The sequence below is a fragment of the Pygoscelis adeliae genome, unplaced genomic scaffold (assembly GCF_000699105.1).
Source record: "Pygoscelis adeliae isolate BGI_AS28 unplaced genomic scaffold, ASM69910v1 Scaffold175, whole genome shotgun sequence".
In the NCBI taxonomy this organism is placed as follows: domain Eukaryota; kingdom Metazoa; phylum Chordata; class Aves; order Sphenisciformes; family Spheniscidae; genus Pygoscelis; species Pygoscelis adeliae.
Window position 1 is genome coordinate 1,195,166 of NW_008824941.1, and position 16,521 is coordinate 1,211,686.

The following is a 16,521-nucleotide window of genomic DNA, read 5'->3' on the forward strand; positions in this document are numbered from 1 at the left end:
CCTTTTTTCTCCCCCCCCCCCCCCCCCTTCCCCTGCTGCTGAGGCTGGGCTGGTGGATGTGAATGCCTGTGCGACCCTCCTCAGCCTCTTGGGCTTGAAGTTCATTTTGCTTTCAGACTTTGCTCCTGCTCCCACCTGTTTGTTTCTTCTCATTCTGCTTTTCTTTGCATTTCTTTTTTGGAAATACCGTTTTAAGTTATAACTGGGTCTGTGCCTAGAATGGGCCGATCTGCAGCTCTAAATAAGCAGAGAGCACGATGCTTCATCCAGTCCTTCTGCAAGAGGGAGTCAGCAAAAGTCACATTCAAGTGCCGTACACTGCGCTTTGTTTGCTTGAGAAGCCACAGGAAATATTTTACTTGCACTACTACAAACCCTAGGAGATGAGTATTACCCGGGGGCAGATGGTGAAGAGATAAATGAAGTGTCTGCTAATTTGGAGGGCACAATCTGAAAATGCATTTTCTCAGAGTTCCTGACATCAAATATTGTTTTCTATGTGTAATATACATTATTTGTATTCATTTTTATGATTTTTAGATTTCATTTGAAGTGCTGCTCCTCTTAATTTAGTTGTGAATATTTAAAAATCTGTAGATATGATGCTGAAGTCCTAGGTCAGACACTCAAACAATGAAGAGTATACCATTACAAGGATCCACAACAATTAATTTTATCCTAAGAGGTGAGCTCCTATAGATAATGTTTTTCACTTTTTTAAAAAAATTGGAGGCCCCTCCATTAGCTTCTCAGAAATATCCGTATTATGTAGTATTGACACTGGCTGTCACCTCCAGCTAATAAAACTGGGGTCAAACTCTGCATATCCCATCCCGTTGTTTGTGCGCTCATGCGTTTGAGGATATCTGTGAATTAAAAATTAATTTAATTTATTTTGCAGACCGCGTTTAGACGTTGCTCAGTCCACACTGAGAAACATTGATTGGAGCGGTGTCTAACTTGAGATTTCAGATCACCTTTGGAGGAGTCTGTCCTTCTCTACTGACCATAGAGGCTGCTGGAAGAGACTCCCTAAGTTCAAGGGAGCCTTTGAAATATTGACCTGTCAACGCATCTGAAATGTTTGTTTTAAATGACTTGAATCACAGCAAAAGGAAGAACGTGGCAAATGTGATGACAGAATCCAGTTCTCCAGAGAGGTATTCCATTGCCTTGATCACAAAAACATCCCATCTCATCCCTCGGCTGCCTTGTTCCCTGCACACCTTCCGATTTTGGCCGCAGGTAACTACAGCAGTCTCCTTTGCTTTCCAGTCTGGGGCGAGGACCACAGCAGCTGCTCTTTGGGCCCTGGCTGAGCTGAACGTGCTGAGCTGTACTAACATGTTTAGCAACTGTGCTCTGTGACGGACGGTTACCATCACTCCGAATGGTTGAAGTTGCAGGGACCTGAATAGAGATCACGTCTTTGGAAGTGTTGGGTAAGGTTAAAATACAACAGGTTAATACCAAGCTACAGTATCACATCTGCTACAACTGCCCTAGATGTGTTTAAATGACCAAAATGAAGGGTGAAATTTTCAACCGGGAACAATTCAGTCTCCCATATATCATCGGAATGAGAAAGGAAATGCATTTGAGGCCATGAATATTTACATATTTGGTTACATATGCAAATTAGATGCCTAAACATATACAGGCCTAATTTACTTTGCTAGATAACCACATATAAACTGGATCTAGAATTTGAAAATCTGGCCCTAATTTGACATAATTAATAATTGACGCATATCAAATCGATCAGGTACTCTGCATCTGAGTGATGTTCCTTAAATCTTACAGCCACAGTGTATTTAATGAACATTTATGTGGGAAAATAATCAAAGGAAGAAATATTGACCAGAAGGGTTACAGAGCCTCTAATCTACTAGTTTCAGAATAGACAGTGTAAATATCTAAAGGAACTTGAAGATGCATCAGAAACTCATGCAGAGCACACCATGAATTCAGTGGAAGTCGTATAGCAATAGATGCTGATGCTTTGATTTTTTTTTTCTTTTTTGTATACCAACTGTTCTTGTTCTTAACCAGGCTACCTAGCCTCTTTCAGGTATATGATGGGGAGAATTTTCACAGAGGTGAAGTATGTCTTTTATTCTTTTCTCTAGTAAGACCTATTTTCTATGAGATTGTGTTTGATGCAATCATAGTAGACTAAATTAGCTTTTATCTAGAGGCCACTCTTTTATTCCTTATTGCTTGACCGTTTTGCTTACAGTTCCTCTCTGTAACCCATTCACAATTCAGGCAGTAACACACAGACAGAAATCAGTACCATGCATAATGGCTTGGCTCTAAACTTCAGTGTACTTCTATTCTTTATGCACTATAGTATCTGGTACTAAAACGCTAAAGGTATTCAGCTGCACTACAGAGGTGTGTTGAAAGGCTTTTGCTAAATATGGATTAAAAGGTGAATTACCTCTGCTACATGTACCTGAAGATCAGGGTAATCCCTCATGGCATGCAACTGAAATCCACTAAACCCATAGACAGAGAGTCCTAGGCACTGCTGGGTAGAGCACAACTTCCCTGCTCATCGCAGGAACCCTTGGTACGACCAGAGGGTGGAAAGCTTGCCTTGCTTCCCTTTCTTCTTAAATCCCCACGTGGAGGGTGGCTGTCTACCAGGGAGGGAAGAAAGGAGTATCAAATGGGGAGAATGGAAGCCAACTGTTACAGTAGTACCAAGTACAGATGAAAAGATGAACACAGAAAAGTTTAACAGTTGGAAATTTGTCATTTTTGCTAATCTCTTCAGATTACTCTGCATATGCAGGCTATATTCCTTAGCAGCTTTGAGAGAATAATAAAAATGACTCTCCAGAAAATGGTTGGAAATAAGATAAAAACTAATGGGAATCCATGAAACAAGGCAATACAGGGTAGCAATGACAGGTAGGTACCTCTGAGGCTGAGAAAATGAATCATAATGGAAATATCACCCTCTGCCATTCCGCCGTTAGATGTACCAAAGAAGCGTTGTTAAAGTCAATGCCTGGTGTTTATGGCTGGGGATTGATTTGACCTCAAGTTCTTTCTACTGGCAGAACTGCCAGTAGTTAAAAGCACACATTGTACTACCAGAACAGCGGCTACCCGTGCCTCACTTCAGGCACTTTTCTTGTTGGCCTGTCTTGCCTTGGACAGTGTGAATTAGCTTGTGGCCAGAAGCTCTTATGCCATTTAGTTTGTATCATTAGCCTATTTGCTGTGCAGCTGGGAAAGCAAGGGATTGATAACTGAGACATCAGAATTAGCCCGAGTAAAGCACAAGAAGTTTTACCAAAAGGAATTCTGCACCAACAAGGGTTTTTTATGGCTACTACTTGTGTTTTTGATAGGTAAAGATATAATTCCTGATTTTTACATGAGGAAATAAATGTAAGATACATGTGGTTTGTCAGATAACATTGCCAAAAACTTTACGGATTAAAAGAATTTCACTTAGAATGGTGACCAAACTCTCTAAAATAGGTAACAGTCCCACTAGTTACAGTGAGTAACTAATGATGCAGACTGTGCTTCCTATTTTGTTAAAGTATTGTCTCTGTTAAATCTTGCAGACCACAGAATTCTTGCTTTCGGTTGTTATTTGTTTCTCTTACATTTATACGTTATAAGCAGGGAATTTATTTCCCGGCACTAATAGACTTGGGTCTTTGAATGTTTACTAGCTAGCTGGGAGCTATATGTAAACATTTCTATACCGCTAACACCACTTACTTCCAGAGACATCACTAAATACTGGAATACCAAATTAGCAATTATAAACCTGCTAATCACTACAGCAGTATTCACAAAGGCTTTCTTTAGCCCAGCCAGGTTAATCTCCCTGTGCTGCCTCTACAGTCAGGAGGAAATTTCCATAGTGCAATTCAGAGCAGAAACCTAAAATTTAAGCGCTCTAAATGATTCCGTAGAGTAGAGCTGGCTATAGGGGATCTCAAGAGACAGTTTCCCTAGGCTGCAGGTATCCCTGCGTTATATCCCATAAATTTTTTTCTATTTAAGAAAATAAATTCTAATAAATCAAAACAAATAGCAGTCATGCAAAGGACAAAAATGAACAAAAGGAGAAAGTTGCTGATCTCATGCTTCCCTACAGAGAAAATGAGGAAAGGGTGGAGAATCGCCCAGACATTTTCTGATTATCCTGTGAGATAGGATGGGAACAATGTGGTTGGGGTGAGCCTGAACAGAGCACTTTCATTTTGGCACTTCAACAAATGTTGGCAGCATTTTCTTTTTTAATGTCAACATTATGTGCACAACTTCAAGATAAGCCTTCCGAGTCACTCAAGTTAATTGATACATCAGGGATGCAGAACTGGAACATTATGACCTTGATGCTACTTAAAAATATTGCAAAACTATATGTTGCCTTTGGAGGAGGGACTATAAAAATCCATATGCATTACAAAAGTGTTGGCCAGAAATGGGGGGATTCACTGCAGCCATTTCCTTTAATGTGTGTCTCTGATTGAAAAACTGTGAGATTATGTCTTCTGCTCTAGTTTTGATGATTAAATACTGTCCTGCCTCCCAGGTTGGATCCACTACAACAGAAGTGAGTGCTTTTTGCTCTGAACTTACAGCTGTCTGCTGCAATGTAGCCCCAAGGCTTCAAAACTGAGGGTTTTAAATTTCGTGAAAGAGCTCCTTAGTGCAGAGACAGACACCTCTGATCAGCGGAGCAAAGAAACGTTACTTACCAGTAGCTGTCACTCATGGGATCAAGTGTCAGGAGAAACGTCTTAGGGCAGCCAGCCTGGCCTTCCAGGGGAATTCTCCTCTGAGACTCCAGGTCCTACAAGAATCTAGAGAGGCTCATCAGAGCTCCCAAGACCACGACTCTTCCCTCAGATATGACAGCTCTAGTCTGCACAAACTTTAAAAAGATATGGTCTGCTCTACATCGCTGCAGGGGCATTGCTGCAGTTTTATCTAATCCAATGAGGGCGATATGTATCCTGCTACAGTCAGGTAGAGAAGACTTGTAAGACTTGTCCTAACTGTATTTTTATAATGACACTCTCTCTGTGCACAATGGTCACTGGGTGTAACTGTAAATAAGGATTGCTTTCATCTTGAAGTTCAAAATGACAGGGTTTCTCCACTGCTTGTGTAGCGATTGGGCAATGAGACAGAGGGATGACAGCTGCCAAGGCCAGCCAAGGGTTTGCTGTTCTTGGGAGAGTAGCTCCAGCTGAAGTATTTTCTATCTTATAGTATAATTCACTGTTGCAAATCAGAACTGGCTTCATTACAGCGTACCCATACAGTCAAATCAATAAGATCTTTAGTGCTTGAAACCAGGAGCACTTTCTAGGTTTCAACACCAGTTTCTAGATTTTAACATCAGTTATTTTTCTCACGTGAGCAATATCACTGCATTCATTTCACTGAAAGAGGAAATGTGGCAGAGGTGAGGAACTAATCCAGCGCTATAAAGGGAAATCTTGTGATGCCTTCAACTGAAGCTCCGAAGCTCCTGGCTCCCATTCATAGCTCTCATTTACTTCAGTCCAGTTCTTCCATTTTATGCAGCTGTATGTTCTGCATAGATCAGTCACAATATTAAGAAGTGGAGACAGGGCGACAGTTGCTTGTTTTGTTTGTTTATAAACAACATAACTGGATGTAGCAACCTCCATGGCTCAGAGGGAAGGACACAGGTTGCAAGAGAGATGCATTCAGAAGAATCCCTGGAAGCCAGTCTGTGTGTACACTCTTCAAAGGTAACCATGCTTCCTTCGTCTCTGTAAGCTGAGATATTCCAACACAGTGTGATTTAATTCGAAGAGTGAGCTCTGGAGTTAACAGAGAGCTGTAATCTAGCAAGGTTTGTTCCTCCTTAGAAGTTATAACTTGCCTCCATGACCAGCAAGAGCTCCCAGGCCAGGAATCTCCAGGCCTTCCACAGATAGTCTCTTGCTTCTGAAAGCTGCTCCTGGCTTCAGTTCTTAGTGAATTCATAACACAGTGAAATCCCTTCCCTGGGAACGGGGGTTTGTTCCTTTGACACACAGCTGCTCCTGTTCCCCTGCCTCCGCACAACTCCGCTCCCGCTGACCTTGGACCTGGACCACCTTCCTCCCCCAGTGGTAAGCAAAATGGCATTTTAAACACAGAGAGATCCTTAAGCTGAAAATAACTTTCTGAAATGAGACAAAATTAGAGTTTATATTATCAGCAAATGTATATTTATATTCTGTACTGGCCTCAAACCATATTTTAACTTTTAACCAGGTTCGTTACGAGCAGGCTTGTAGCAAAGATCAACATTACAAACACAATGGGAACCCATAAAAAGGTCTTAAGACCCCTGATTTCTGAGTAAATATGTGCTAAAGAAGCTAGTTTTGATCGTGTTGTTTTCGAAGTAATTAACTTTTAACCTTAACTCAATATAAGACATTGTTTATTTTTCAGATGTATGTATTAATTTTCAAATAAATTGGTAAGCAAAATCCATGTCTGATGTTAAGGTAGGCAACATCCTGGTATAATTTCCTTCTGCTTTTCTAGTATAGCTTACATATAATTTTTTCGTGGCACAAAATAATTTCATACTACATCAGCTATATAAGGTGTGTTTATTGAACATGAAATCACAGTTTTGATTGCTAAAGCTCGGCACCAGGTGTATGTGGGATAATTGTAATTAGAGAATACTAACTTATCCACAAAGTGCCCTGGATTCACCAACCACTATTTAGGATGTGTTCAAGCTTTAACCAATAGCTGCATGTGACTGAATAGGGATTTTTGGAAGGTAATCAGCAGCTGGACTGGAACCTATTCAGAATGAAATCCTGCTCTCTGTTATGCATGTTAGTACATTGGGACACAGTACCGCTGCCGATTTCACAAAAAAAAATTAAGGAAACTGCGCAGGGCATGATGATCTACTCTGAGTTCTGTCAGTGGATCCTGAAGCCAGGGAAGATCACAGAATCACAGAACGGTTGAGAGTGGAAGGGACCTCTGGAGGTCATCTGGTCCAATCCCTAGAACAGGTTGCCTAGGACCCCATCCAGATGGCTTTTGTGTATCTCCACAGACGGAGACTCCACCACCTCCCTGGGCAACCTGTGGCAGTGCTCGGTCACCCTCACAGTAAGAAAGTGTTTCCTGATGTTGAGGGAACCTCCAGTATTTTAGTTTGTGCCCATTGCCTCTGGTCCTGGCGTCCCATTTAAAATGAACACCTAACACACTAAGCATCATCTCTGGCTGAATGGTACTGAAATAATTTATTCATGTTTATTGTCCGGTACTGTGATCAGTGGAGGCCTGCTAGCGCTGAATAGGGCTGAATACATTGGACTGAATTGCTTGAACACTTCAGTAGACACTAGGAAAATGAAAATCACAGTGGAACCCAGAGAAAAAGAATGTGTTTTTACCGCTGTTAAGTCATTGCATCCCGCTAGTGGAAAATCAGCACCTAAGTTCTGCAACATTAACAGTATTCCTTAGCTATTGACAGCACAGGCTCAACCATGGCAAGGTAAGCAATTACATCCCACAAATACCTATAGAATCACATCTCCAAAAAGGTAAGGTAAACATTATCATGCCAAAATAATAAGGAAATGTGTTACTGTTTGCACTTTTGCTAGATTTGAGGAGGACATGCCTTTTAAAAAATTGATATAATCAGCCTCCAGCAAGATTGGAGACTGCTTAGCTGTCACCACGAGCAGGACGTCCCAGGATCAGTAGTATATGGGGACCCACTGGGGTGGATGACTTCTGTATGCAAACATTTGAAAATGCTTCCACTATGAAACAAGAAAAAAAACTTCAAAACTAGTTTTAAACCAGCAAAGCAGTGCTTTGGTAGATTCATCAAAGCCCCACTTTTATGATTTTTAGCTTCTTCCCAACTTGCTCATTACTACCACTTCCTAAATGGCAGTTCTAGCCAATACCTAGATTGAGGTTAACACACAATTTATAAACTGGAATGGAAATTGCTCCCTATATCCCTGACCATGGCAATAATTCCAGCTCCGACAGTGGAGCTCTCTATGCTGGGAAAGCACATGCCTCTTTCTTTCAATGTCTTCAGGGTGTTATTCCTTCAGCAGATGTGTTAAAATGGATGAATAATTTTTTAACATAATTTAGGATGTGGGTGGTTTTGCTGTTGCATGTGTAAGCAGATGATACACATGAGGATGTGGTACATCCCACTAACCCAATATGGGGAAGGAAGAACAGTTAATGCTAAAATATACCCTTTCACTAATCTCTACTGAAAAAATAGCTCCAGTTACGCTGAAGAGTTGCGACTAAGTTTCTAGCACTGCTCCAAAAATCTCAACCAGCGTTTACTTCTTGTTGTTTTAGGCTGCCACCTAATGGTGAGGAACAAGGTCGTTACTCAAGTCAGCCTGATGGCTGCCCTCTATAGCTGCGGCATACTTGGCAACTCAACAGTCACTGAGTTCAAATTACCCGAGACTACCATCAGATACGCAGGTTTCTGCAAGAAGCAAACCCTTCCTTCCCCTTCCCAGTGATCCTTCTGAACAACTCTTGTTCCAGCTCCACCTCACTAGCAGGCCAACATGCTGAGCTGCTCAACTTTTGCACCTCTGGTGCACTTCCTGCAGAGGGACTATTTTTTATTTAATTAATTTTTTACAGAATTGAACTGCATGACCTGGATCAGCACTAACAGGCCTAGCTCACTAATTGCTTAAGACATTTTTATCCTAGAGCCTCACTCTTGTAGATTACCGAAGCTTACTACTTCCTTTAAAATACCTACTCGCTTTAGCTACCACAGTTCATAAAGCAATCGAAACAGAACAAACGACAGCAGGGTTGTTTCTGTTTCTTCCTTCCCTCTTCCTTCTGATACATAGCAGCGCAGTCAGTGTTCCTTCACTCAGTCCTGGCTTTCTCCTTTTAGCAGTGAAAAAATTATTTCTTGTAAACTACTTCCCCTAACAGAGAAATTTTAATTCTTTCCCCGCCCCCCCCGGGATTTTTTTATTTACTTCTTGGGAACCTTGGGGGGGAATCAGTGCTCTCAAGATTTGACTACTTTCTCTAATAAAACAAGCAACAGCTTTTTTAATCTTACTCCAAGGCCAATAAGCCTAGCACACTCACTCCCCACAACACACTCATGGAAAACAAAGTTAAACTTCTGACTATCCCGCATAGTAAGCTATCATATGCAAGCAAGTAGAAAATGTTAATATAAAATACTCTGTGAAAATATCGCAAAGTACACAATTTTAATCGGCACCATTTTCAACAGTTTTGACTCACTTGTCTCTTAAGCAGAGGACAAGCATATTTGCAGTTTTAGCTGCCTGAGAGCTTACACAGCCTGCTTCCATCACTACTTTTCCTGAAGCAGCAATCTTTCATCATCTGTTGATACTTTGTGTTTTTTCTGTATGGACTAATCCACCCGTATTAAGCCATACCCTGTGGACAACATGCATTTCTGGAATCCTCTTGTCCAGTTGTTCATTCTGCCATTTGTTTACCTGCATCTGGTGGTACGTCACAGGTAAGTCTTCAGAAAACTCTCCCCAAATTTAGGACAGTCCATTTATGAGTTATTACATTTTCGTGTGAATTCCACATTTCAGCCAGCATTATTTGTTAGCTCATTTTTTCACCAATGTAGGATTTTTGCTTCTAGCACAGAACTACGCAGCAATCCAACTTTCTTGTGTTTGGAAACTCCTTTGACATGTCCTTTTGTATTTTCTTTTCAGCAATGCAGTAAAGAACTACCCAGATGGCAGCCAAATCCTTATCCTTAACCTTAATTTTCCAAAGACAACAGCAACTAATCACTAGGTAAGACTATGAATCTGGAACTCAGTGGCACTGTCCTTCACCTCATACTTCCTTCAAGGAACGGTCCTCTCCAGTGTAACTTTCCTTCCTTCAGCTGTGTGGTCACAGTACGAACAGCAGCAACCGTTCCTTCTGTTTTCAAGGGAGGAGATGATAGAGGGAAAGATGCATCTCATTCTCCAGTGCAACAAGAGGGCTGTAAGGAAATGAAGGGAACAGCAAGTAATCACTCTTAAACAGATACGGCAAGGCTTTGGTTTTAGGTCTTAATTTGGGTCTTTAACCACTGAGAAAGGCAAGTACAGCAGTGATGGCCTGGGACAACTAACCTCCTCCCACACCTCTTTTTGATCAAGCATGAGCATGATCTATTTCATCAGTAGGGAACAGGTTTTTTTGCTTGAAACCAAGATGACATTAAAATTATCCATCAGCCTCTTCTCCCATATGTTCAAGCTTCTGTAGAAGATGAGGCACTTATTTGGACTGTTCCACATCGATTGAAGAGGCAGTACACTAGCATCCCTCTCACAGAAAGTCACAGCAAATGTGTACTCTCTTACCCTGACCAAACGCTGTGTGAAAAAAATACTTCAGTCTTTCTGGTCTAAGTTCTTTGAGATAAGGCAGGCCAACGACGTCAACATTTATATTGTCCCCTACTGCTTGAGAGTCGATACCAAACTTATAAGACAGCTACTACGAAATAACAGCTCTGTGAAAGAGCAATCTCATTTCCATGAGGACATGTAAGCCGAATCAGAAGGATGAGATGCTCTTTATCAGAAAATTTCCACTTTTCTGTGGCAGGTAGGGCACGCATATATAAAAGTGACATTTCCTTGTATGGTAGAAATCACATTTCCATTTGTGATTCTGAACAGGCAACTTTGAAAAAAGTCTTACCAGTAACTGCCTTTCCACTTGTATAATACCCTTCTAGCAACTGTGACAGTTTCCACAAAAGTATCAAGAAAAACATGTATTTTTCTACTGCCTTTAGTGTTATCATGGATAAAAGTTGTGACAGCTGCCACCGTACAACCATTACTTCCTCTCTAAATTGTAAGAATGGCTACCCCAGAAGACCAAATCCTTTGGATAAAAGCAAGAACGATTACGGAACTTTAAATTAAAAAAAAACACGACCACACTTTTTTGTCAACATGTAATGCCCTGGGTTTATTTTGTGAGAGTTCTGTCACAATTTTTCCAGGTGGGATTAAAAACCTTAAGGATAATGTATGCCGTTGGAGTGGGCATTCAGACTTCGGTACTGACAAAGCACTAATAGTAGTCTGTTAAGTACCATTCTCTTCACAGAAGAGAGGTCAAATATTTCCAAAGGAAGGCACCCGATAGTTGTGGTTCTGGCCTTGCAGCCTTCTGGAGAATCTTAAAAGGAAAAAAGCTGGCTGTTTTAGAAACTGGAATGATGATACACGTACAGCAATTACTGCATTCTTCTCCCTTATATCCTTTTTCTTAAGAACAAGTAAAGAATGAAGTCTTAAAAACAGTTACACAATTAAAAAAAATACAATGTCTTCAAAAAGGGCAAGACAACATAAAAACTCCAGTTGTAAGGACTCCATTTGCATACTAACACTTTTTGGTGTGCAAGGAAATGGGACTAACGAGGGGAGCAGCAACATAACCTTAGTGCTTTAAGTACCAGAAACCGCCCACATGCCTGCGGACAAGCTAGGATGGGAGAATTCAGACTTCATTATTAGCTTGTTACTTGTCTTACGATACTCAAACAGGAAGATCCCCATTAAACAGTACATTCCCCATTTTTAAACTGATGCCTTTTTAAAAAATTCTGTATGTATGTCACCATTTTTCACATGATACACAGAAAACTCAGGGACCCAGAGGGGAACCAAGTTATGTTATACCATTTACAAAATACCAAGGAGTCCACAGCTACCTAACACATTTACTACAGCACAGGAACCAATGAAGGTACAGTGTACAAAAAACTGTAAACACGGCACAATAAATAGATAAAACAGCAGGTTCCGCACCATGCACATGATGTGATGACACTTTTCATCTCTATACAATCTCACATCTCACACTCTTACTTTGTTGCAGTTTGTTTCCCTCCCACCCCCCACCCCAAGTGCAAAGCATCACAAATGAACAGTTTTGTATTCAAGTAACATATATACAAGGGTATTACAAATATGCAGTACTGTACAGATAATTGCTGTATTGTTAATTTACAGATGTTGATTCTTTCCTATTAACAGTAAGAAAAGAAAAACCAAAGCATGAGAGATGTGCACTGCTGTCAAGTCCCCACAGCTGCCACGGAAACGCAATGTGCGGCATTCCACCATCCCTTGCATTCAAAATGCTACTGATGCATAGCACCTAAACAAGTTCCCAAGGCTGCAGTTTCACTCCCACGGAAACTACGTCACCTCCATTGCTACTGTATTGTCCGCTATATTGTTCAGTGCTGGCTTTTCCGTTTCATGGTTTTCCCTGTTGAAAGAACAGTACAAGAATTAACAAGACTGAAAAAAGATAGTAATAACTATTCCATAGACTGCTCATCAGTAGGGGAAAGCTGTTAAAGTGTAGTAAAGGCATCAAACTGAAAAGCAAGAAGATCTAGACATGAAATACACTCATCTTACACTTCCATATTTATTGTGTCCTTAACTCCCAGCAATGACTACTCTGAACACTTGCCACACTGTAAAAGCTCCCCATAAACCACCATGTCATATAGGAAACAAAAAAGGGTGTTCTAAGCATCAAAATTTGTGATGAAGTAATAAAAAAATGTGCAATAAAAGAAGTTGCTGACGAAGTCACTAGTTACAAAATCCGGAATTATCTAAGGAAACGCTGAACTGACTTCCTGTTTAACCTATTTTAATTCATCTTCTAGCCAAGTATCTTAAACTAATGAAGACAACAGAAATTAAGAACAGTAATTTAGAAATGAAAACTGTTATTACATCTAAAGAATGTGACAAATACTTTTCTCAAATTTTGCGATACACAAAATATAATACATCCTCTGAATTTTTCTGCAGTGTTGAAATTGCAGCAACATCTTTGAACACAGCTGGACCAACTCTACCCTACATTCATTCCCGGCAGACTTACTTTTAAGGACAGGCACACATTTAATTTTGGAGTAGTTCAGCCTTCACGTAGAACGCAAGAGCCAAAAACTGTACTCGACAGTGGGGAATTTTTACATGGCATAGTATTAACAGACCATAAATTTCACTTTTCTGCTAACACTTATTTTTATTCTGGTGGCTAAGCAGAACATCCTGGAAAACTATCAGCATAAAAGTCTGTCTATTCTTGTATTCCTCCCCAAGTATCCCTTTTTGACCACCATTATACACACAATGTTAACTTAAGCCAACCTGATCTAATATAACTGTTCTTATTTGCCATAAATATATTTATCAAGCAAAATAAAGACCAGAAAACATAAGCAGATACAAAAAACCTACCTTGGTACTGCATCCACAGAGGATGAAGCTGGAACCTTGGGCACCTGACAGTTTGTTGCTGCAGCCAGCTTTAAGGCAGATGATGGAACAGCACTTAAAGTCCTAGGTATATGTCGTGCATTGAGTGTGGTAATAGAGTTTACAGTGGCAACTGATGAAGGTACAGTTAATCGAATGTTGTTCCCAATCAGAACCTGAGTTGTTGCAGAATTGGCAGCAGTTACTTGGTGACTCAGTGCACTGTGGGAACTTGAAGTCTGCGTTATATTTGAAGGCTGTAACAAGGCTGAACCCGCTGTTGATGATGAACTTGTATGGACAAGTGCTGTAGGTGTAGTACTACTGAGGTGTAAGCCCTTGTACACTCCTGCAAGAGAAAAACAAACAGTAAGCTCATTTTTCAGAAAATATTCAACTCCAGACAGACATATCTCCACTGTAAAAATCAAGATGCAATCGAATTCTATTGAACAGCTGCATACCTGAGGCTTGAAGAATGCCATTCACCCCAATTCCAAGCACCACATCATCCTTCATTTTGAATCCCATCAGTTGTTCTGACGTAACCAAAGCTGAAGCAGCAAATTGAGCACTAACAGAATCCAGTGTCTTGGAAACAAAACCCTAAAAAGAACAATGGTGGCAAATATATGTGATTGAGGCTTCCAAAAGTCAGTACTCTCCCCATTTTAAAGCTACACACAAACTAGTAAAACAAAAATCAATACATGTAAATCAGAACTGTGGCCCAGTTATTCTCTCCAAACTGTCAGCATTTGCTACAACTAGTTAAAATCTGAACTGTGATTTTTTTTTTTCCATGCACTTTTAGCTCCGTTATAACCACAGAGAAGAAAATCCCCACAACTATTTAAAATACAGAGAAACTTATTTCCAAAGTTCTATGGAACAACATTGTTTCACAGGTCAACTTGTTTGCATGAAATTCCAAACCCAATTCAGAGACTCAGAGGTTCAGATTGCTAACAACTTCTGAACCTTTTTATGTGTCCGTCACCACTGTAAACACTACACATTTATGAATATTAGACACTTCCACAGCTGTATGGGGGACATATTTAGGAGTTAGCTTTAGTTATTAACTACAAATCCTGCTTTAAAAATCCCCCACTTTATCAAGAGGATAATGACATGGCTGGAGATCTCTGCAATTCATATTTCTAAGGCTTTGAAAATTTCATTAATTGACTGACCCATCTTTTTTTTTGTTAAGAGGGAGCAGAGGCAATGCCTGCCACACTCACCTGCAGTGTCCCTTCTAAACACTTTACAGAATGGCTATGATGTAGATTCAGGCGAAAGCCACTTTCCTGTTGGTTAGTTTCAAGGTTCTATGGCAACAGTTGACAATTAGAGATGAACCCTGGTGGGAAACAATGAGGGATAAATCATAGCACAGACAAATCCCTCACCTGTGATGTGTTGGCAGAGGAATTACTATTTGCTTGCTGTTGATGAATTTGTGCAAGCTGCTGTTTCTGCATTAGTGCCAGTTGCTGTTGATGTTGCTGGTATTGTTCGGCTGTAAATGCTGAACAAAATATAAAACGAGAAAATACTATATCAAAATATGTAGGTGTTGTGTATATAAACACATCTATTTTATAAGCCTAAAAAAAAAATACACCACAGCAAGTTCCTAAGAGCCTTAATGCACCTTTATGGCAAAAAGGCTATCATCCTCCTAGAAATTTTTGTTCAAATTAAGCCTTCCCTTTTTAAGCTGTTTTTTAGTATATAGGCTTTAATTGCTTCTGCTGCATTTAGCTCAAGATACCAAAAAGGGAGGGGGAGGAAGGAACCAAAACACAATCAAACCCACCAAAAACTCTCTAATAACTGATTAAAAAGAAATTACAGGTAGAAATGGCATCACTGTTTTCACTTTGTGAAGCTACAGTATCTGCATTATTAGTAAAGTAGGCTTATATGCAAAACTTGGGAACTGTATGCTTTCAGCCCTCACAGATAGCGTTTTGAAGGTAGCGAGTACCTACAATAGAGATTTATGTTTAATTGAAAACATTAAATCAGGCTTACAACTGTGCAGGCTGTCATAGTACAGTATTTTTGTTGTTTTTAATCACACATGTACAAGCAACTCCATCAAAACAGAATTTGATAGAACTACATCCTTCTCTCTAAAATCTGTGAAAGGTGACCCAGTAGTCAGTGCATCACAAGTCAACTAGAATTTTATCCAGCTAACCAACAAGTATAAAATTGATAAAAACCAGCATTATTCATACAGATTCTCACAGGGATGCCCAGTAGTGCAGGGGTGGGGAGTCATGAGTTCATTGATTAATGTTAGGGTGGTTTGTTTTTTTTTTTTTAAATTTACATTTCCAAAATGAAAGGAAGTCTCCATTTTCAATTTCAAACCAAATCAAGGCTGGAATGTGAATCCCCTTGCAAATTCAGTCGAGGATACACCCTTCAGATTTTTCCTTCAATTTTATCTTCAGATTCTACAGATGCTCCCAAATAAGTGCTGTAGATAGTATTCATACTTCTAGAGTGCAGTGGAAGTCGCACTTTTGGGGAAGCTCACTACTGCGTGGCAACAAATCACCACGACACTTGAATCCTGCTCACAAACTGCAATTTTTTGAAATTTTTTTTGTTAATCCTCCTTCAGGCTTGCTTGCCTGAAGAAAATCTTTTTCTATCAAAACTATAGTCATCTCCTGCTTCTGGATACAACAGGATTCTGAAAAGCAATTGTACCTTATGTATAAACTTGAATAACAAGTTAATACAAATGGCTAACCAAAATAAGAATTGATACTTGGAAACAGAGCAAACACTGCTAGGCATGCATTTTTCCAGTGTATTTGTGATTTTTTTCTTTTTTTTTTGGTAAAACATTGTTCCAAATCCTCCTATTATGTACTGGAAATAGCACTAAATTATTACCAGCACTTTGCTATCCGAGCACTTGAAGGTTTTTGTTTTTTTTTTTCAGCTGTTACAGTCAAGTTACTAATTTTTGAGTAACATTCTTCAGCAAATAGGGACATAGCACTTGTTTATATTGCCATAAGCGACAAATTACTTCCCAATACTCTTACAGTTAAATCTCACTTTAACTTGCTTCATTTCTTCAATGTTTTAAAGTTATTCCTAGCAGAATAGCTTAGTAGTAACA

The 16,521-nt window shown here is 39.9% G+C and overlaps 1 protein-coding gene across 1 annotated transcript in view; it reads right to left on the reverse strand.

The window, feature by feature from the left end:
* Positions 1 to 11,011: 11,011 nt before the first annotated feature.
* EPC1 (enhancer of polycomb homolog 1 (Drosophila)) overlaps positions 11,012 to 16,521 on the reverse strand; it is a 67,392-nt gene continuing 61,882 nt past the window's right edge. Inside the window, exons 11-15 of the mRNA XM_009325533.1 lie at positions 14,783 to 14,901; positions 14,615 to 14,701; positions 13,832 to 13,973; positions 13,350 to 13,716; positions 11,012 to 12,354 (exon numbers count right to left, since the gene is read on the reverse strand). Coding sequence (XP_009323808.1) covers positions 12,282 to 12,354; positions 13,350 to 13,716; positions 13,832 to 13,973; positions 14,615 to 14,701; positions 14,783 to 14,901 — 788 coding nt within the window. The 3' untranslated portion in view covers positions 11,012 to 12,281. The remainder of the gene's footprint in view (positions 12,355 to 13,349; positions 13,717 to 13,831; positions 13,974 to 14,614; positions 14,702 to 14,782; positions 14,902 to 16,521) is intronic.